Genomic DNA, 21,953 nt, shown 5'->3' on the forward strand with positions numbered 1-21,953 from the left:
AAAAAAAAAAAAAAAAAGCCAATAAATAAAATAGAAGAAAAAATGTGACAACTAAGTAGAGAATATTAAAGAAGGAAACGTGGGCCATAAATAAACGCACCCACAGGAATTTTGCAGCACTGCAACATTGCATAAGCGTACGTAAAAAAAAGAAAAGTATCCATGTGAAAAAATCCTGATGAAAAGAAGATTGAGAACAAAAATACCAACAAGAACATTATATAAGAATAGGGTTGCATGCGAACTATATGCAACGATAAAACAAATATGGATTGTATCTTTTTATATCATTAAACACATGATTGAATATATATATGTTAGGCAATTGAGAAAAAAAAAAGATAACATGAGAATAGAAGAAATCTGAATATAACGAACTTCCCCAATATTCACAGCAATATTATGAATAATTAAAAAATAATTGCAAAAGAAGAATAAATATTAAATAGGAAGAAATAAGGATCATCTTTTTTTTTTTTTTTTTTTTTTGTGTATGTGTGTGTGTGTCCCAGTTTATTCCTTTTTTTCCTCATTCTCCTGTTTGCATACGGTTTGCATACTGTTTGCATACTGTTTACCTCCTCTTTTTTTTTCTCGTTTTCCTATAATGAAATTACATGCAGAGTTCAAGCAGGATAGCCTAGAGTATTTTTCCTACATTTTGAAAGGACTGAAAGAATTTTCGTCCTTTGCTACTGAGAGCTCATTTTTATGCTTCAAATTTTCGGAGAAATACTTATACATATTTGGAAATGAAAAGAAACATGTGGAAATATTTATAAAAATCAGCATGAATGATTTGTTTTATGAAAATTTTATTTTAAAAAGTAATTCAAACAATGAAATAATTATATTAGTATATATTTTCCAGATATATGACATTTTTAAGAATATATCAAAAAATACCAAAATAACTATTGATTTATTTGAAAAGAATGGAATATGCATATTACTATTCAAGCATCAGTGTAGTGTGACAGACGCTTTAAAGAAATATGAATGTGGAGTAGAAATCATTAATCCTTCGTTAACATCATTTCCGAACATAAAAATGAATAAATATGCCCTTTATATTAATTGTAAGTTAAAAAAATGCTGCAAAATTTTAAATACCTATTCGAAATTTCATTCCGACAAGATAGAATTAAACTTTGAAGTTACAAACAAAAAATGTGACATTATTTTTCTCATGGATTCATTAACTACGAAGAACATAACCACATTAAAAAATAATTATGTACTAAAAAATGTAATAGACAAGAAGACAAAAAATGATAATGATAATAATAATGAAAAATATAATTTAAGAAAAGTAATATATATTAAAACTTTTACAAAAGCTTTAAGTATTCTAAATGAATGTAGGAATAACAAAGATGACGCTGGTATATTTAAAATTGTTGTACCTTATAATAAATGTTGGTTTGCTTTAAAACTGGGTCAATTCGAATATTCGGGAAATTGGAAAGTACTTATTGTGATTACGGATCTTAGCCTGGATATGTAAAATTGTGTGCACATGTTGTGGATAGTAAAATATTTTTTTTTTCATCCTATACCCATCCATATCAGTGCTCATCCATCTGTTTATTTATTTACCCCACTTTTCCATTTATATTTTTTAAATGACAAGACAGGATGTTTTCCTTCCATTTAATTTTTCTTTGCATATGCATGCAAATAAATATATGCATACCCAACATAGCCCATTTGTAACTCCCTTAAAAAGGTCATTCATAAACACGTTATGAATGTTGTAACTATAACTTGTTTATTCACATACTATATTTGTTACATACGTTTATATTTTTTTTTTTTTTTTTTTTTTTTTTTGCTTTTGCACTGATTTTTCGCGCAAAATTGATAATAATAATATGAAACTTTTTTTTTACATGATTTTACTTCACCTTGGAAAATTCTTTTTTTTTTATGCAAATATTTAATTCCCCTTCGCAAACACTTGTAAGCGTGCTTAACATGTTCGACTAAACATTTTTTTTTCTTTTTTTTTTTCTGTTTTAACTGAGTTATTTGTTATGACAAATAGAAAAAATAAAAAATATATAGCAATTATAAATATCACATTTTCATAATTGACAATGAAGTCTTTTTATTAAAAAGAAATAAATAAACATTCTCAAAGAATTAGGTGTTGCTACTCTATTAATTATAAGGTAAAAAATAAAATAATAATAAAAATAAATTTTTGAGAAAAGGAAATGTCATAAATATTCTTGACTGCAGCATGCACCTTTGTAGATATGCACTTACACATTCAATTGCATATCTTCATATGCGTGTTCCTTGTACATGGTGTGTTTTACTATAACGGAAAAGATCAAAAGCATGCAGAAAAAGCAGCACGTAAACGAAAGGGTCAAAAAAAAAACTTGGTACTTATGTATATTCAATGTGCTGAAGTATATGGAATAGTCGTATACTGCGTGAAAGAGGGCAGGTAAAAATAGGTGCCTCAAGAAGATCAACAATTTTGCTAAGTAACCTGTAAATATATAATCATAAAAATAAAAGTAAAAAAAAAATGTTAAAAATAGAGACTCAATTAGAATTTTTCGTTTTTATGAATATGTGAATGTTATACACACGAAACATTTTCTTGTAGGTGTAATATGTGTCCTATTCTAAAATATCATTCACACGTCTCAAATTGTTCTACCCTTTCTGCTTTTATGGAAAACGCTGATGGCTATGTAATAAGAAGTTACCCCTGAACAACACATGTGAAACAACACACAGATCATATTTCTGCATAAAAAAAAGAAAAAGAAAAAGAAATAAAAAAGAATTCTAATTAGATGAATAAACCACGTGCATATTGTTTCGTACCTTAGTACTATTACTGATAAGAAGTTCTGCTTTGTCGTCTGGGTAGCGTAAAGCAAGTTTTCGGTGCTTGAAAATCTGTTAAATGGGGGAATAATTGTGAAAAAGAAGGAATCAAACAGAGTAGTTAGTAAAACATATATGTACTAACATGGGCAAGCGCGTAAATTTCCTGTTTCTAATTAAGGCGAAAGAATAACCCGGCAGATGAGCATAAGGAAAAAAATATATATTCTAATATGTCACTTGCATAAATATATTTAAATTTATCCATAATGTGGTCTTTTTTCCTAAAATCATCATCATCATCTTCTTTATGTACATTTTTATCTAAAAAGCACTTGTTATCAACGAGGGATAATTCTATATATTCGCTTTTATTTTTGTCTTCATTTATTTGAACAAAAATCATAGGAAGGATTTTTGAAAATTCTTCTACATACGCCACTACCAGGAAGAAGTCTGCAAATAGAGCATGCATGTATGCATGTGCGCGTGAGCGTATATAATGGTACGTATGAAAATCTAGACAAATAATTACATTTATATGTATATTAATTTGTGTCTAACACATAAGACGGTTTCTGGAGCAATAAGTATAGAATATCTTCTTTTGTGAACCCACATGAATGAAAAAAAGCATCAAGGTTGTGCAGAATAATAATCTTTTTTCTTATGCTATTTAAATTCATATGCTTAATTTTTTTTTATCCTTACAAAAAAATACCACTATTGAACACAAAAGTAAAAGAGATCCCCCTATTTCTTTCACAAAACAAATATAACAGAAATGAAAAAAAAATAATGAACAGAAATATTCTAACGTGCCGGCCAAAACAATAGATGGTACAGCTCCATACAATATCATTTCGACAGCATGCAAAAATTTTATTCTTCTATTGATTTTTATTCTAAACCTGTGGTGCAAAAAAAAAAAAAAATAAATAAATAAAATAACAGCATACACACACATATATGCACGTTTTAGGTGCCAGAAAGTGCAATAGAAGATAATAGCAATCCAAATATCAAAGAAGTAAAATGTGATATTTTTTTTTAACAAGTATAGGTAAACACAACTAGGGAAAAAGGAGAAAATTAAATAGATAATTCCTTCATTTCCTATGGTGACACATGAAAAACCTATAAAAAAAACAAAGTAATATCATCGTGTCTTCAAGTTCAACCACAGAGAATTCCCCAGTGCGCGCTATTTACATTCCCATACAGGTACAACACTAGATCATTAATTTATTTGACAGAGAAAGGATTGAAGCATACCAATTAGAAATACTACGCAGGAAAAGCAGTACAACAGACGTATATATGTGGCAAAAGAAATATTTTCTACATTTTTTGATTCTTCTTCGCAATAGTCATTTGTCTACAATATATAAAAGGGTTTACATGCTAAGGATATTAGTAGTTATGGAAATGAATAAGTCAATGTGTGTACGTATGCAAATACTTAGTAGAAAATGCTCATCAATCTATTTTATCCATATATATGCAAAATATATAATTCTCAAATGCTCAACACATTAAATAAGTAACAAATCGAATAAAAAAAAAAATAAATAAATAGTATATATGGCTATCATTTTACAATTGTACGATGGTTTATCATGAGAATTGTTTATTCTCTTTTCTTTTATAAATTAATTTTCTAAGATTTTTAGAAGTGTTCAAATTATGTATGATCAATGTAGAGCTGTTAAAAATAAACATAACTAGCAATTTGAGAAATTGCAAATGAACTTTCTCTTACTCCCACTCGCAAGCCACATACATATGGCATGCTTATATCTGCATAACTGTGTATGTTTACATACCAATTCCTTATAATGCATTTTAAAACAGTTCGTACATGTAGACCTCTATTCGGAAATGATTTTATGTTTATTATACAAATGAAAATAAAGTAATGAGAAAAGGATGTAAAAAAAAGAAGAAATAAATGTTATTCCATTTTTGTAATTACTTCATCAAAATGGAGAATGAAAAAAAAAAAAAATTATAAAACAAACAATGGTAACATAAAAATGATAATATATGTCTTTATATGCTTATGAATAGTGCGAGTTAAACTCGTTGTACCTAGTGAGATTTTCCTTGAATTGCTAATATTTTTTTTTTAATTTTTTTTCACGTCTTGCACAAGTTAAGGAGCTACTCCTTCTTCCCTTTATTATAATGCACGTGCATACACACACGCACAATAAAAAAAAAAAAAAAAAAGAGATAGAGGACGGATTTTAAGAATATCTCATATTTTGTAAGTTTCTTCAAATAAATTAACCTCTTTTTTTATACATTATTATTTTATTTTTTTTTTTACCTTTAAGAACAAAAGTGTACACCTATGAAAACGTTAATGCATGCTCTTACAGCTTCGAAATGTTTACAGAACAACATGAAACTGAAGCTGGTTAACGACATTTTATGTTTTTAGAATTTTATAATACCTTAGGTGAAATTATTTACAAGTTTAAATGTTAGAACAGCAAGATATAAAACACATACTTTAATATGCATGTTTTCCAATGCCTTCCATATTTAATAGCAGAGTAATGGGCTCACACACAGCTCTACAATGTGTTTTTATGAACCACGTGAGTGGATATTTTAAATGACCACTAAAGGCAAAAATAGATAAGGTAACATGAGAAGAAAACGGAAATGTATACCAAATATTTAGCTTAGCTAATGGCTTACAATTCTTTACCACCAAATCATGAAAAACGAACTGAGATTTCTGTGCTTGTCATACCATATAATGTATCTTAACAATTTCTCATTTTCCTAAATATATAGGTGGAAAAAACTTCCATTTAAATGTAAAACCTGTTTGATTATACATTTCACTTTTTAAACCAAAAGGGGGCGAAATAAAAAAAAGAAAAAAAAAAAAACACCAAAATGTACTAACATTTGCGCATGTACGTGCACGCTATAAAAATCCCTAGAACAATTATCTTGCTTGCAATTCAAAATGACATTGTGACAAATCGCTTTTGTTTCACCTTTTACATTGCAATTCAGCTCATTGTGTATATGCACATGGCTTACCAGGGTACACTGTGCAAGTATGTGTATAATGAGCGTTGTCCTCTCTTCTTCATTTTGCGAAAATATATATTTTTAAAAAGGTCAAACAAAAAAAAAAAAAAAAAAAAAAAGGATAGGAAGAAACACAAATGTAAAATACAAATGTGTAGTGAAACTAAATATATGGAACATAATGATATTTGAAATATTTGCCATAATTGGCATTCAATAAAAAAAGTGTGTTAACTATTAGTAATTAGGAAAAAATTGTTTTAAGAAATAAAGTGTCCTTAATATATTCTGGCCATTTAAAAAAAACAAATTTGTGCTATTTTTTTATTTACACGTCGAAAATTTTTTTTTTTTTTTTTTTTTTTAGGTATTTGAATATAAAAGTATTTTTGGTGCATATATATATATGCACAAAAGTGTATACATTATGTTATATATATAAGCATATATTAAAAGTATTCGTAATATAACGAATATATACCATGGGCTTTTTATGCCTATTTTTGTTTTTTTCCGTTCAAAAATTGCTTCCCTTTTATGCATATTACTTATAATTATTATATACAATTTGCAATTTTTTTCTTGTTCGTAATTGTTATACCTTTTTCCTATTTTAATAAGCATTTTTGCTATTGAGGAAAAAAATTTTTCAGGTCGAATATTTAAAAAAACACATAAACTAAAGTGTTTCAACAAAATGATTAGGAAAATATTATAAGGAAAAAAAAAAAATATACTTTTAAAAAAATCCTAAGCAGTGCATTCTTTTAAAGCGCTTCCATGATTTATGGAAAAATGAGAAAGTTAAATGTAAATCTATTCAAGTGACATATTGCAGCATATTTCATTTTTTAATTTTTGTGTATATTAATAATTAAGCGTGCATATATATTTAAGTAATCTGTGCTCGTGTTCACCAAAATGGGGATTTTTTTAAAATTAAATAAAAGCGTTTACGCGAACTGTAAATCATATGTATACAAGAGTGGTGGACATTCACTACTGGATAACATATTTGACGCCTACTGGAACCTTTGTGTAAAATTGGTTCCAAAAGTAATAACATCCATACCATTCAATTTTCACATTTACTACTGAATTATTTGATTGCATCTGCTTATTCACTGTTATAGTTACGATTGTGTTGTTAACCTGTTATTAAGCAATATCACTCGATGTTAATGAACACAAAATGTGGCATTTTTATTACACGATTTTCCCTGCGTTATCACCCCCTTTTTTTTTTCAGTCAATGACAGCTAATTTCTTGACACTATTAGGGTTCTTATGCTCTACAGTGGCATTTTTTCTTATGTATCTTTTTGATCTGTTCAACAAGAAAAATGATTACATATTCATATACATAGGATTGTTTTTGTTTCTATATCAAGTAAGTTTTTAATAAAAATTGCCTCTCCACAATTAAGCTCATTCTTTCATTCACAACCGTTATTTCCATATATCTCTAAATTTATCCCCACTTTTCATTTTTACACCCAAGACATTTGATGCACTGGACGGAAAACAAGCACGAAGAACAAACACGAGTTCACCTCTAGGGCAGCTGTTTGACCACGGATGCGACTCCATAACATCAGTATGTGAACTTTCCTAATTGCGAATCTGTTATAATTGTATATTATTATTATTGTTGTTGCATAATTCATTTCTTCTTTTCTTCCTTTTTTTTTTTTCAGTCATTGTTTATTTTTATTGTTGGAAGAGTGACATGCATTCCTAAGGGACTAGTTTTTTTTTGCGTAATGCTTAATCCGGATAAAATATATATAAGAAGATAAAAATAATAAATAAAAAAAGAAACGAAAATGACAAGCACAAATATGTGTCTTATATATTAATTTTCATGTTTCATGTTTGTAGTTATTATCGGCGGTTCATCTTCAAACATTCATGTTTTCATGGATAGAGCATTATACGAAGGTTTACAACACATCCCTTGGTTCAATAGGAATCACAGAATCGCATGTTTTGGTAAAATGAAAACAAAGTAACAAAAGACTAGAAAAGAATTTTACATTTATTCTCAAGTTTTCTATACTTACACATATTTGTTTTGTTGCTAATTTTTTTTCTTTTTTTGAAGGTCATATCATTGTGTATTATTCGAGGAATAAAAGGATCGGGATTATTTGAGAAGACATCATTGAAAAATATCTTGCCAGCAAACCTTCGGTTTGGACATATAAAATAAACAAATTCACTTTTGTTTTTTACTTAAAATAAAAACCATTATATTATTCCAAATACTTTTTATATTCTCGCTTTTCATAATATTTTTCCATTCAGCACACATATGGGAAAAGCTACCCTAAACATATCATTGACGTACATTATTTTAATCCCAGTATTCTTTTTGTAAGGAAAAAAATAAAAAATGTGAAATAATAAAATGACATTATATTTTATCATCTGAAGTTATGAACTTACGTACAAATATCTGTATATATATTTACAAAAAAATTAATATCAAAGGAAGAATGTTATGCATTTGTGATAATTTGTTCGTAATTTACTAATTATGTACTTTCCTTTTTTTTCCCTCATAAGTCTTATACTTTCGATTTCAAGAAGCACATATATGGGATTGCAGACGGCAAAGAAAAAGAAGAAAGAAGCAGCAAGTAAGTTATAATCAATTAATTGCACACATATATGTTATTTTAGTAATGTTTTTATTGTGATTTTACAAATTTTACAATTTCCTACTCCCCTCCCGCCTTCCCCCAATACACACTACGCACTCACGTTCTTTTTTTTTTTCCTCAGTTCAATTGGTATTTTTCTACGTTTTTATGTTATTGCAGTACTACTTTTATCATTCAAGTAAGCTAAAATATTGGGAAAAAAAAAAAGAAAAAAATTTATCACGAAAAAGAACAAAAGTGTTAAACATATTTTTTTTACAAAATTATTACCATTTTGTGTTACAACATGTATGTACATATTATATGTACACCTTTTTTTTTTTTCTTCTTTTAGCTCTAACGAACAAAAATGAACTTATTTGCTATACAGTAATAGCACTGCATTCAGCCTTTTACACATTACACATGAATTTGTCCACCGTTCTAAAGGTAATTTTTTACTTTATTGAAAATCAATGAGTTTATATGTATATATGTGTCCATAGTACTACAAAATGTTTTTGTATTATATACTATTAAAAAAAAAAAATAGTAATAATAATTCAGATGTGTAAATGGAACAAAATATAAAAAAATTATGTTTCATAATAGCTATCTTTTACGTGCCACATGATTAACTTCTTTTTATTTTTTTTTTTTTTTCGCCTTGATATTTTTCAGACAAAAATGGATTTCTTGCCCTTACCTATAATATTTTACTATTTTTGCATTGCTTTATTATTTATTAAGCGCAGAATAAATCATCACATTTTGAAGCACGCTGTTTTTAATGAAACTTATATATTATACTACATGATGGTATTCGGCTTAATTTATTTATTTGATTATGCACACACTATAATAGGAAACATTTGCAAAGAGCTCAACATTACTTTCTTGTTTAACAAGAAGAAAAAGAAATAAAAATAAAAGATATGCACACTCTACATATATGTAATCTACGTATATATATATATGTTGTCATGTTAACTTTTTTTACCTTTGGCTTTTTTAATTTTTATCACGAATATGTATACTTGTGTATATATGCGCGCGCAATATATATATTTTTAATCCATACCATTTTAAATCTCCATTTTTTTTTTTTTTTTTTTATTTTATGTGATTTTTTTTGAAATTGGCAGAAAAGGAAATTTTTACAGTTAGCAAAATGTGTACATTTAGTATTTATAAGTGTATATGCATATGCTTGGGCATATGAGCTTTGTATCTTTATGAAATAATTGAAAAGGATTTATAACAACACTAGCTTTCATTTCTTAATTTCATACATCTCATTTGTTGTCTTGTGAATAGTTATTGGATATATATGTGCGATGTCATATCAAAATAATCTCATATGTATATGCAAAATTTTATTTCTCCTTTATTAACGTTCCCTTGAAATGGGAGGATAACGTCGTGAGTAAGTGTTTCTTATGTTTACTAAACAATATGAAATAACCTGTTGAATAATCAACAATCGATGTTATGTAATATTTTATAAAGGATTTTAAACCAAACTGAGCTTCGTGAAACGATATCAAGGTTTTAACATGTCATGCTTCTAAAAGTGACAATATGTTTTCAAATTTCTTATTTTTGCTAAGGCTACAAGTATATACCAGGTTCGCATACTTGAACGATTTCTTCTATGCGATAGAATCTGAAACATCAGAAATATGAGTTTGTGGTAATTTTCTTACTCAAAAAAAAAAAAAAAAAAATTTTATATATGAAATGTGTAATGAATATTTCAAAGTACCGCACTGCATATTCGGAAAACGAAAGTGCTGCACATTGTTGCTACTGCAAAAAGAGGTTTAGATTGTCTACGCATAAGCACACATATTCACAGTACACGTATAAATAACCACGTTGAACGAATAAACAGAGAATTTTTTAATAAACATTTTGAGTTGTGCTTCTCTTCGCACAACTGGAAAATTTTAATTAATTAGGCACATACAACATATTGCATTAGCTTGCTTTTCTTTGTTCTACTTTGCTTTCTTTTTTTTTTTTTTTTAAATATAGTCTAAATTTTTTAATGGTATAAAAAATTAATAATAATAATAACGTGCGGCATACACGTAAAATGACATTACTAGAGGTAGGGAAAAATAAAATTTCGTTACAACAATGAATAAATTACACAACGTTATGTCTTAATTGCAAGAGTGGAGAAAATTTAAATAGGAAGAAATGAAATCCAAACATATATCGACCGATCTCTCTGATAAATGGGGGAATTTTCAGGAGAGTAGTCATTCAAATAATAAAAACGAGATATTCAATATTGCATGTATAAGCACGCAATTACATGTGTATTTAGCATTATATATGTACACATATACATATATTTATAATATGTAAATCATAACAAGGCATCACAATTTAATAGTGTATGATTTAATTAAAAAGATATATGGTTGGATGTAAAAATACGGGTAAAAAGAAGAGCGGCTCAAAACAAAGGGGAAAAAATTAAATAATGTAAAATAAAATAATAAAGCAAAAAGAAATAATAAAGTAAAAAAAAATAATTAAGTAAAAAAAAATAATTAAGTAAAAAAAAATAATTAAGTAAAAAAAAATAATTAAGTAAAAAAAAATAATTAAGTAAAAAAAAATAATAAAGTAAAAAAAAAAAATAATAAAGTAAAAAAAAAGTAATAATGTGCAAAAAATAGACATAACAATTCAAAAAATTATTAAAAAAAAAAAAAAAAGGCTTGATAAAAATTTAATTATCTTATTCAAAGTTGGTTCCATTTACAAACCTTTCCTTATTATTCCCAATGGATGTGTCATTACGATTGTCCGCATTTTTATTAGAATAACACTTATCATCAAGATTACTATTAACTGCATGACCTTTATCTTTTTTTTTACTAACAATACCATTGCTATTAGTTTTAATCTCATTCAAATTGTTGTCATTATCATATCCATCAACATTGATCGGATTCGCTCTTACGACAGACGGGTAATAGTTAACATCATCATCGTTAATGTCATTAAAACTAAACGCGAAATCTGATAAATGGGGATCCAAGAGCACCTTTATTTTACTATATAGATCTGCCGCCGACGGTCTATCTGCTGGATTTGGTTTAGACATTTGTAGCATCAAAATATACCATGGATTTAAATGAATTTTAACATAATCTGGAACTGCATAATAATTCCTAAAGTCATTTAATCTTTTATATCTTTCCATTATGGTATTAAACCTAGGACACAATAGCTCTAACAATATTAATGCAGCACTGTATATGTCTGCTTTTTCATCACATAGAGCACCCCCCTCTGGAGCTGTATATCCTGGAGTTCCTATGATTTGCCCTTTTAGTGAAATTTGACTAGTTATAGTATTCTGGTTAATATCAGTGTAAATATTATCTTTAAAAGCATCTATAGTATTTAAATCCTTTTCTCTTTTTTTTTCTTCAATAAATCGCACTAATCCTAGATCTCCAATTTTTAATGTGTACGTATCTGGATCCACAAAAATATTTTCTGGTTTTAAATCTCTGTGAATAAAACACGTGGAATGAATATCCTTCAAACCTTTAATTAGCTGTTTAAATAAATCGAACTCTAATGGATGGTTCATATTTTTATCTCGATAGGTAAAATGCAAAGGCTTATCGCTTCTTGTTGATCTGTCTAACCATTTGCGAAGTGTATAACCCTTACATAACTCCATTTGAAGTAGTAACACAATGGAAAATTCGGGAGCCATATTTTTTTTCTTATAAGTTCTTATTCTGTCAACATTTTCCTTAAAACCCAATTCTTCTACATTTTTTATTTTCTCCTTATTTTTGTAATTAATTTCTTCTTTTTCTTCCCTCTTGGAATCCACTGATTGTTTTTCATCCATGCTTTGGGAACCTTCTTCCTTCCAATTTTTCATTTTCTTCTGGGATCTTTCGTCTTCTCTAATTATTTTCTTATTATCCATCAGCCCTTCGTGTTGTTTATTCGAATTCGTTATATGTGCTTTCTTTTCCCCTGCCTCAACCCCCTCAGAAACCCTTTTGATTGATGTATCATCGTTAACATTGCTACATTGTATATTGGTCTCAATATGTGAAATTGGCATCAAGTGAGATTGTTCTTTTTTTTCTTTATTTTCAGCATCGTTTCTATCTCTGCCTATATCGTCTCCATATGTGACATTTTCATTGCCTTTCCAATTCGATGTAGTATCCGTTTGGCACTTATTGGACTGTATATCATTATCATTCTTCAAGTTATTAGTGGCAGAATATGTCTCACTATTGTTATCCTGGGTTTTCTTCTTCCTATCATCATTTTCCATTCGGATCTGCTGTTCATTACATATGTTCGGCTCATCGTTGTCAGCAAAAACAATCAAGTCTCTATCTTCCTCACTTAGGTAACCACAATCAAATGGATCATATTCTTGGAAACTTGAATTAATAGAAGAAGGATTAATCTTATCATTTGGGATAAGGTAATTCTGATTTCGAGTTTTTCGATTAACATTTTGTTTTTCTTTATATATAATTTTTTTTTTCTTTTTTTTTTTCTTTATTTTATTTTTAGTATTTGCGTTAGTATAAATGTTATCAGAAAAGTTTTTGTCACTTAAAAATCTTTTTTTTTTCGTGTTATCATTTTTTCTCGAATTTAATCCATCATTATCACTATAAAATGTTAAACTGCGTTCATTTTTTTTCTTAATAACTTTTTTAAAGTTTTTTAAATCACGATTATTATTTTCCCAAGATGATAATTTTTCATAATCTATGGGGCCATCATTTTTTTTGCTTTTATTATACATTTTTTTAAAAGAATCTTTATTCTTTTTAACTAAATTTTGAATTTCCTTAGGCATCACATGCATAGGCAGGAATTGTGGTTCTTCACACCACCATGTATAATAGCGGACAACATGCTTACTGTAGATATCTCTATTTGCTGCAATTTCACGAAAATATCTTCTGGAGCTTACGTTATCTAATGAACTTACTTTTAAATAAATAAACTTAACAGCATATGTTGGAGAACCTGGCTCCAGTCTATGCGATACTTTGTATACGGAGCCAAATCCACCTTGTCCTATCAAAGAGATATTTTCAAATGTTCTCATAAATCTTCCATTTTCTAAAAAATCAGCCAATGGAGCATCATATGGAATATGAGATCTTTGAATTATAGATAAATTTCGTGCACTTGCATTCTTGTTATTAATTTTTTCATTATTATTACCATTGTTATCTAATTTGTTCTTAATTGGATTATTCTGTTTAAGTGTATTGACGACATAACCATTGTTATTTTCCACATATTTAGAATATTTGTTTTTGTTTTTTTTCTCTTCGATTATTTTATTTTCTTCATTGTGATACTTCCTCATTGCATGTTTTTTCCCTGAATCCTTCACATTTTCACCTTCGTTCTTTTCATTTTTATTTAAATTTTCTGAATGACTTAGGTAATCCTTATCACTGTTACTATTTTCTGGGTTACTATACTTACTTGTGTCTACCTCTGTTTTACTCATTTTTAGTAGGTGATCCACTAGAGAATTTTTTTTCATAAATTTTTTATTAAAGTTGGTGAGGAAATTAATAAAATCGCTTTTATCGAAATCTTTTTCAGTAATGTGTTTGTCCTTTAAATGGTTTTGTTTTTTGTCCTTTTCATTATCAGTATAATTCTTCTTGTAATACCTATTTCCTAGTTTGTAACTACTTCGAATTCGATTTTTTACAATAAAGGATTTCTTCTTAATTACATCTTGTGAAGCAGCTCTTCTTCTATACATATAAAACATATTCGTACCAATGGTATCTGCTTGGCTGGCCTCACCTGATTTTGTTCTGCTCAAGTTCGTAATGGACATGTTTGGTAAGCTATATTTTGAAGATCCATCCCAATAATTTGGGGAATTTAAATTATATTTTCCTTCGTTGATATCATAAAATTTGCTATCACTATCTGAATCTCTCGCATGTTTAGCTAAAATATCAATTAGTGTTGGCTGTTGCTTTAGTTCTTTCAATTTTTTCAATATTTCTCTTTTGATGTTCATATCTAGTTCAATTTGAGACAAATCCACATAGTCTTTTTCCACTATCAAATTCTTCAATTTTACGTGATCATCACGTAGCAGGCGATTTTTTATATTCAGAAAATCCTGATCATTTCTGTATTCATCATCATAATCTTTTAATTTTTTGTTTTTCATAATGGCCTTACTGCTGTTGTTATCATTGCTTTTTTTTTTTCTAAACATTCTATAGACAAATACAAAAGGAACAACAAATATTAGCATCATGGCATAAAAAATGTTCCAGTACCATCCTTTCTTATATTTCAATGTGGAAACTTCTTTTAGATCTTGACCTGTAGAGTAACCAAATGCTTTTTTTCTCCTTTTAATTAAAAAATTTGCATTGTCTGATAACATGTATTCTCCATCATTTAGATGATTAAAATCTCTGTTGTTAAAAGCAAATGCATTTTGTACAACTCTATACAAATTTGATAATAATAAGCAATCATCTTGACTAACATAATTATTGAATATTTTGTCCCATATATTTAGCATAGAACAATAATCAAAGCATATTTCATTTTCTTCAAAATACATATCTATGAATTTATTTATATATTCACAAATATGTATGGGACCCCCATAACCCCAGCCAGCTCCATTTTTTCCACTATAATTCCCACCATAATTACCATTATATCCACCAATGTATCTTCCCCCCCCATATATCTGTTTTCCATAAGTATCATTGTAATAGGAATAGCTTAAATGCTTCCTATTATTTACCCCTGGTAAATAAAATAAAAATTGTTCCTTTGTCTTTTGATATTTTCGTATAAGACTTTTCATTTTATAAATATAATTTATGGGTATCTTTTTATTTCTATCAAAAATAAAAATTATATTTGAGAGAAGATGTCGTATATCCTTCTCAATGGATGTTATACTTACGGATATGTTATTTATTCTGTGCAATAATTTTTTCCCATAATTTATATTTTCATCAAAATTACATGATGTTTTTTCATCGCTATGTTTCACAAATTCGCTAGATGAAAAGGGTAAAAGTAGAGCATTATCTTTCTTAAAGTTTAGGGAATTATAATTGAAACCTTGCACATTCTCATAATCTGGAAACATTTTGCTATTCTGTTTCATTATCAAGTCTAGCGTAAAAATGTTGGAAGTGTGTTTATACCTCAGGGCGAAAACAGATGATACAACTTCTGAGAAAATAAAAATTTTGGACTTTACATTTGAGCTTTCTTGATTCAATGGCTTTTTTGCACTGTTTCCCACTATTTTTCTCTTATCATTTCTCAAGTCCCTACCCAAATTGCTTCTTTCATCACTCCCCACACCCTCGTCATAATTCTTCTGCATGAAGTCTATTTCCTCTTCTGGTTCGGTATTTATGTTTTTCGTAATGTTGTACAACTTTCCCATTTTATCTATTTCAAGAGGGCGCAGAATCAATTTGTTCCCTACAAGTTCGATAAGTGAATTAATGAACGAAACATCTTGCTTGTGACTATCCGTTATAAAAATAGATCCAACATCAACCCAGGTTGTAATCCATTTTTTTTTTAATGAATTTTCATCTACAGCTTTTATAATCCATTTAATTATACTTATTTGTAATTGTTTTTTTTCTGTTCTTTTCTTCCACTTTTTTTTTTTTCTTTTTTTTTGGGGATCTATTCTCCTCATTCTTGTTATATCTAAAATGTTACTGTTCTCCGAACGTTTGTTTAGTGAATTCATTCTATTCAAACTCGTAAAGAGTTTTTTGAATAAAACATTTTTTCTTTCCCTTACGTTTTTTTGTAAAACGTTTAAATTATATTTTCTTTTTTCATTATTTGTTTTCTCATTATAATTGCTAACAAGCGTGTACTTATTTTTAGGGGTATATTTGTAATACTCATTCTGCACAAGGTAATCATTTAATACATGACCCGAATCGGCTAATGTTCTGATTTCTTCATCACTCCAAAAGGGTTTATTTCTTCTTCTCTCATGCTTAATATTAATTATACTATTATTATTCTGTTCTTTTTCAATTATTTCCTCATGTTTTATGATGTTATCTTCATGCTCACCTGGAAGACCATCGTTTTCATTTGTGCTATGTTCGTCTAATATGAATCCCCGCTTAATGGCATGGTTATTAGTACTGCTGTTGTAATGGTCTCCATTATCGTCATTATAAACATTATTGCCATTATCGCCACTGTCGACATTATCGTCATTATTATGTCCATACTTGCCACTGTTATCATCATCGCTATAAATACGTTCATCCTCATCCTGCGAGTCTTGGTCCTCATTTTCTCCCTTCTGATTGGTGGATATGTCCGCATCACTCCACTCACCTACAAATTCGTTTTCTAAGAGAAATTCATCCCTCTTTCTTGTGGAGGCATTTTTTAAAAATTTTATGTTCTTGTGGGGTATTGTTTTTTTCTCTTTTTTTAGGAGTAAGTCTTCTAGACTTTCATCATATTTTTTTATGAGATCTCCTGTGTCATAATCCAAGTTAATGATGCTTGAATGCCTGGATCCCATAAAGACAATATTTGGGAATAATGGCGATTTAAAAGGTGAATTATTAACAACATCTTTGATATTAATATTTAACGCCATGGCTTTATTGTTTTCATTAATGTAAAATAAATCCCCACTATAGCTTGCTAGCAATCTTTTCGTCCCTTTATTATTTTTTTCCAGTTTTTCATTATCATCAAGATCATTATATGCATGCTTTTTTCCCCTACCCATGGTGCAATTTTTAATCATTTTTTCATTATTATTTAATTCAACATTTTTTGAGGAATTTATTTTGTTTAGATCAAAAATATTACTTGGGTATAACTTCTTCATTGCTTTTAATTTTAATTTATCATTTTTGTTGCATTCATTTTTTGCTAAAATGTCTTTAAATGAGGGATCAAGTCTCGGTTCATTCTTAATTGATTTGTAATATTCTTTCCTTTTTTTACTCTCCCCAAAACTTACATAATCTTGTATATTATTAACAACCTTATATTTCCAATAATATGTTCCATCGGTCGAAACTTTGTATATATACCCAGATATGTCCAATACTATGAGATCGTAAATAAATATAGATTCATCATATTTGTACTGACCATGGAAATATTTATCTCTGTAATATCTCGCTAAGTTAATATCGTTCATGTTTATACTCTTATTAGGTTCATATTGGAATAGTAAATTCTTATTTCCTAAATTGTTACTATCCTGAAACATATTCCTAGGGCTGTTTAATTCTTCATCTTTTACAACAATTATATCATTTTCCGTTCGTACATTTTCTTCACTATTTATTAAATTCATTTGATTGTTCAATAGGGTATTTTCCTCATCCTTTTTGCATATAACAGAATTCTCTTTTTTTTCACTTTCAGATGAGTGCTTCATTTCAAATAAATCAAAAATTTGAAATTTACCATGGATTCCGGTACCGTGGGATAAATCTATGTTATCTTGCTTACTTATAATTATATCCTCATAAGAATCTTTCTTTTCACCATCTGAGACATTCTGTTTAAATGCATCCCTACCATTTTCTTCTTTCAGAATCCTTTTAAAAATAGTCCTATATTTAAGAGAGGTTGAATTGCCATGTATAGGGGAATATGGCAAACAATCCGTGTATTCACTTTTTATTTCTTCCCAATTTTCAATTTTATCATCCCAATGGTGAGTCTCTCTATTGGAACCTTTTAAACTTATCTGATCGTATGCACTACTAAAATAACAAAGGTTATCATCACTTCCATGTAAATTATAATTACATGAGTTACTGTTGTATGCATTGTTCTTCGGATAATACTCACTGTCACTGCTAGCTCTATAGTAATTATCTGAAGACAGTTCATATACAGATTTGAACATATCATTATTCAGTTTATTGTTGTATAGACTGATATCCATTCTGTTTGAAGATATAGGGATACATAATTTGACCTCACTACGTGAACGATTTTTTTTGCTCAAGTGAATGGTTCTACTAGATCTACTTTTCAAATTTACATGATCGAATTTTTTAGTATTATTTTTCATATTTATATAATTCCCCATATTTGTCAGTTGTTCTATGCTTGACATTTTTTCAAAGATATTTTTCAAGTTGGATAAAATCACTTCATTCATTTCATTTTTAAACGCATAGTTTTGCACATTTCTTCCTCTAAATTTGTTTCTCCTCTTTCCCTCAATTGTTAAACTTCTATTTTTTCTTATCCGCTTCGTGTTAACATCATGAAGATCATTCAGGGTATTTCTATTTCCATGTTTGCAAATCTCACAAGGATAAGCAAATTTTTTATAATTCTCACTTTGTGCCATTTCTACATTATCATATTTATCATCATTATTCAAGTCAATTTTTTTTTTTAAATAATTGTAATAACTCATTCTAATGCGTTCAATGTCATATTTCTCATTAAGTATATATATTTTTATAATACCATATATATTATCTCCGTATACCCTTTAATAAAATAATATATGATACTAAGATGAATATTCCTTAAGGCATCATTATTTTCTTACATATAAAAGTAATCATATATATTATTTTTAAAAAAAACAAAAAAATATATGCAAAAAAAAAAAAGTGGGGGAAACTTATATTTTTTAATTTATTCAAAATTCATTTAAAATATTTATATAATAAAATGAAGGGGAAAAATTCTTATGCATTCAAAACTATTTAAGTAGATCTTTCTTATTATATCTTCCTTCTTTATATGTTTTTTCTTGATTTTATAAATCTTGCGCATCCTTCATTCTAAAAAATATTTTTTTTATTTTCTCTAATATATTTAACGTGATCATTAAAAAGTAAATGTATACAATTCAATGAGACACTTACAACTTATAGTATTTGTAAATATTCCTTAATTAGTATATCTAAAAGGCATATACATTAATTACTTTTGTATTAAAAGGCTAATGTCTTTTTTGCTATATATATTTATTACACACATTCGTGTGATACTCCTTATGACGACTATGTCTGTCCAGTTATCCCTGGTAAATAGGTGTTAATATAAATTATTTGGACCCTTACACGAATACTTTATTTTTAATTTTTTAAAATAAATATCTTCAATATAAGGTTTTGATGTATTTAACAATTGTACTACACGTTTATACTATTCCCCTGAAAATGTATTCAACAAGGCGTGAAGCAATTATTTTACTTCGTTGTAATTATTATTTTTCGACAATGCAGAACTGCAAGTAATGTAAAAAGTTGAAAAACGATGACTATTACCTTTTTTAAGAACAGAAATAACGGATATATAATTATGGACAATTATATTGAACTTTATGTGTTTCACGACATATTATACATTTTGCGTATTGTGATATACATTTCATTATATTTTAACATGATTTCTTTTCCATCTTTAGGGAAATACGGTTTTCTTCCTCTCTGTCTTTTATTATTTTTCTGCGTGTACAAACCCTGAACTATTTTTTAATATAAGTAAAAACCCTTTTCTCTTCTAACTTGTAATTATTTTATTTTTCCCCCTTAAAATAATGAATTTCTTTAATATCAAAAGAAAATTTGGAATAGTAATGTTCAAAATGAATTTGTGCTGGTGAACCTCTGGCGAGGTTTTGAACATTTTTTTGTTTTTTTGTTTTTTTTTTGATTATTGATATATGATTCTTGTGTTATCTTTCTTCTACTAATACAGTAATGTAATCATCTATGCTCGCCTATGTATAATTTTTGGTAAATACAACTCTTGTTATTTTTGATTTGCCCATTATTATCACACTGATGTACTTTGCTAAAAAGGATTTTATCTTTCCATTTATTATTATATAGTTACCACCATTATGCATATTACAATTTCTTATGAAATATTCTATATATATGTTTTCTATCACAATATGTTTAAAGGTGGAAAGAAGATCAAAAAAGAAAATAATTTTTTTTTTATGTCACTTCAATTAATCGTGCTATTTAATATACCTCTAATCTACATTGGTTTTTAACGACTACCTTAATTTATATATGTAAAAACGTGAGTATTGTGCATCAAAAATATATATATGTATGTATATATATATAATATATATATGCATAAGGAGGGGGCCATATGTTCACTTATATGATGAGCAAGGGGAAAATAAAATGTGAAAAAGCTAATGTTGAGTAATTTCCTTTTGAAAAACGTCAATGTGTTTTTTTGCACGTAATACATACTTCCAAAATATGCAAAAAATAATAAAAAATAATACTTAATCTGCAAAATGTAAATGACCCAATTTTGTTACATGTTAACAAAAAAAGCTTAATGCCCTCTTTAAGGCCTTTCCTTTATGTTATATATTCAAACTTCTTTCATTGTTTATCTTTTCAATTTTTTTTTTTTTTTTTTTTATTTCGTACAAGAGTAGCCTATTCCTCTTACTTTCAATAATTTGCTTAATCTTAAGCACAAATTTTAAGAAAAAATAATATTTATCACTAAATTCTCTCTGTGCGTTAAATATAACAATACTGAGACAAAAAGGTAGCTGCACGTAAAGAAAAAAAAAAAAAAAAAAATAGCGATTCCATGTGAGCATGAACGGCACATACTTGTTATACAAAAACAATGGGGGTATATACATTTTCGCACATTTCTATTAAACAACATAAACACAAAAAGAAAAAAGTTTAACTACAATAAACACAAGGTAAAAATAAAAGTAGAGCAAGAAAATAATAATAATATATACGAAAATATTATGAAAAAGTGAAATAACGTGTAGTAAAAATAAAGAAAAAAAAGTAACACATGCCCATATTTAATCCATGCCAGAACATGCCATTTTAAAGAAACCATTACAATTATTACAAATATATGTATGCTCTTATGACACATATATAACATTTACATACTGCAACTGCTATGCATAGTGTATGATACATAAAATAAAAAAGTTTACCATAGGGACAAATGAAAACAACGATAAAGATAAAATAAACAAAAGATGTTACATGTGTATTATTTAAGGTGATTTGGAAATTTTTTTAATTTTTAATTACAAATGTCATGCTAATAAAGGTATATGTACATTCACATAGCATTATTAAAAATCCTAGCAAAGGCTATTTATGTGTATATTTTTTTTTCTTGTAATATTTGTGATCTTTTTTTAAAATATATTTTCAACGCCATATATCTACAACTTTTTTTTTATGGTGAATATAATTGTTCACCGATGAACTTTACACTTTCATGTAATGTGTGTGTTACATGTAGCATTTAAGTTTGCTATAAAATTGCAGAACATAAGAATAAACACCAAATCTTTGAATGCTTCAAATGAGT

General features: G+C 27.7%; 4 protein-coding genes across 4 annotated transcripts; 2 read left to right on the forward strand and 2 right to left on the reverse strand.

The window, feature by feature from the left end:
* Positions 1-607: 607 nt before the first annotated feature.
* PGO_111960 (hypothetical protein, conserved) lies at positions 608-1,507 on the forward strand (the record flags this gene model as incomplete). Its single annotated transcript, XM_028688534.1, has 1 exon — positions 608-1,507. One exon carries the CDS (start codon positions 608-610, stop codon positions 1,505-1,507), a length of 900 nt encoding a protein of 299 aa, XP_028544335.1.
* A 760-nt stretch (positions 1,508-2,267) lies between these two features.
* Positions 2,268-4,642, reverse strand: PGO_111970 (hypothetical protein, conserved; the record flags this gene model as incomplete). Its single annotated transcript, XM_028688535.1, has 8 exons — positions 2,268-2,503; positions 2,678-2,766; positions 2,848-2,922; positions 3,045-3,306; positions 3,562-3,761; positions 3,906-3,987; positions 4,126-4,228; positions 4,571-4,642. 8 exons carry the CDS (start codon positions 4,640-4,642, stop codon positions 2,268-2,270), a joined length of 1,119 nt encoding a protein of 372 aa, XP_028544336.1.
* A 2,183-nt stretch (positions 4,643-6,825) lies between these two features.
* Positions 6,826-9,473, forward strand: PGO_111980 (ethanolaminephosphotransferase; the record flags this gene model as incomplete). Its single annotated transcript, XM_028688536.1, has 11 exons — positions 6,826-6,960; positions 7,154-7,294; positions 7,406-7,501; positions 7,602-7,664; positions 7,786-7,896; positions 8,009-8,097; positions 8,212-8,280; positions 8,473-8,546; positions 8,692-8,748; positions 8,905-8,999; positions 9,231-9,473. 11 exons carry the CDS (start codon positions 6,826-6,828, stop codon positions 9,471-9,473), a joined length of 1,173 nt encoding a protein of 390 aa, XP_028544337.1.
* A 1,831-nt stretch (positions 9,474-11,304) lies between these two features.
* Positions 11,305-19,026, reverse strand: PGO_111990 (eukaryotic translation initiation factor 2-alpha kinase; the record flags this gene model as incomplete). The annotated part of the gene is made up of 1 exon (XM_028688537.1): positions 11,305-19,026. One exon carries the CDS (start codon positions 19,024-19,026, stop codon positions 11,305-11,307), a length of 7,722 nt encoding a protein of 2,573 aa, XP_028544338.1.
* Positions 19,027-21,953: the final 2,927 nt, after the last annotated feature.

The sequence above is a fragment of the Plasmodium gonderi genome (genome assembly GCF_002157705.1).
Source record: "Plasmodium gonderi DNA, contig: Chr11, whole genome shotgun sequence".
Lineage (NCBI taxonomy): Eukaryota > Apicomplexa > Aconoidasida > Haemosporida > Plasmodiidae > Plasmodium > Plasmodium gonderi.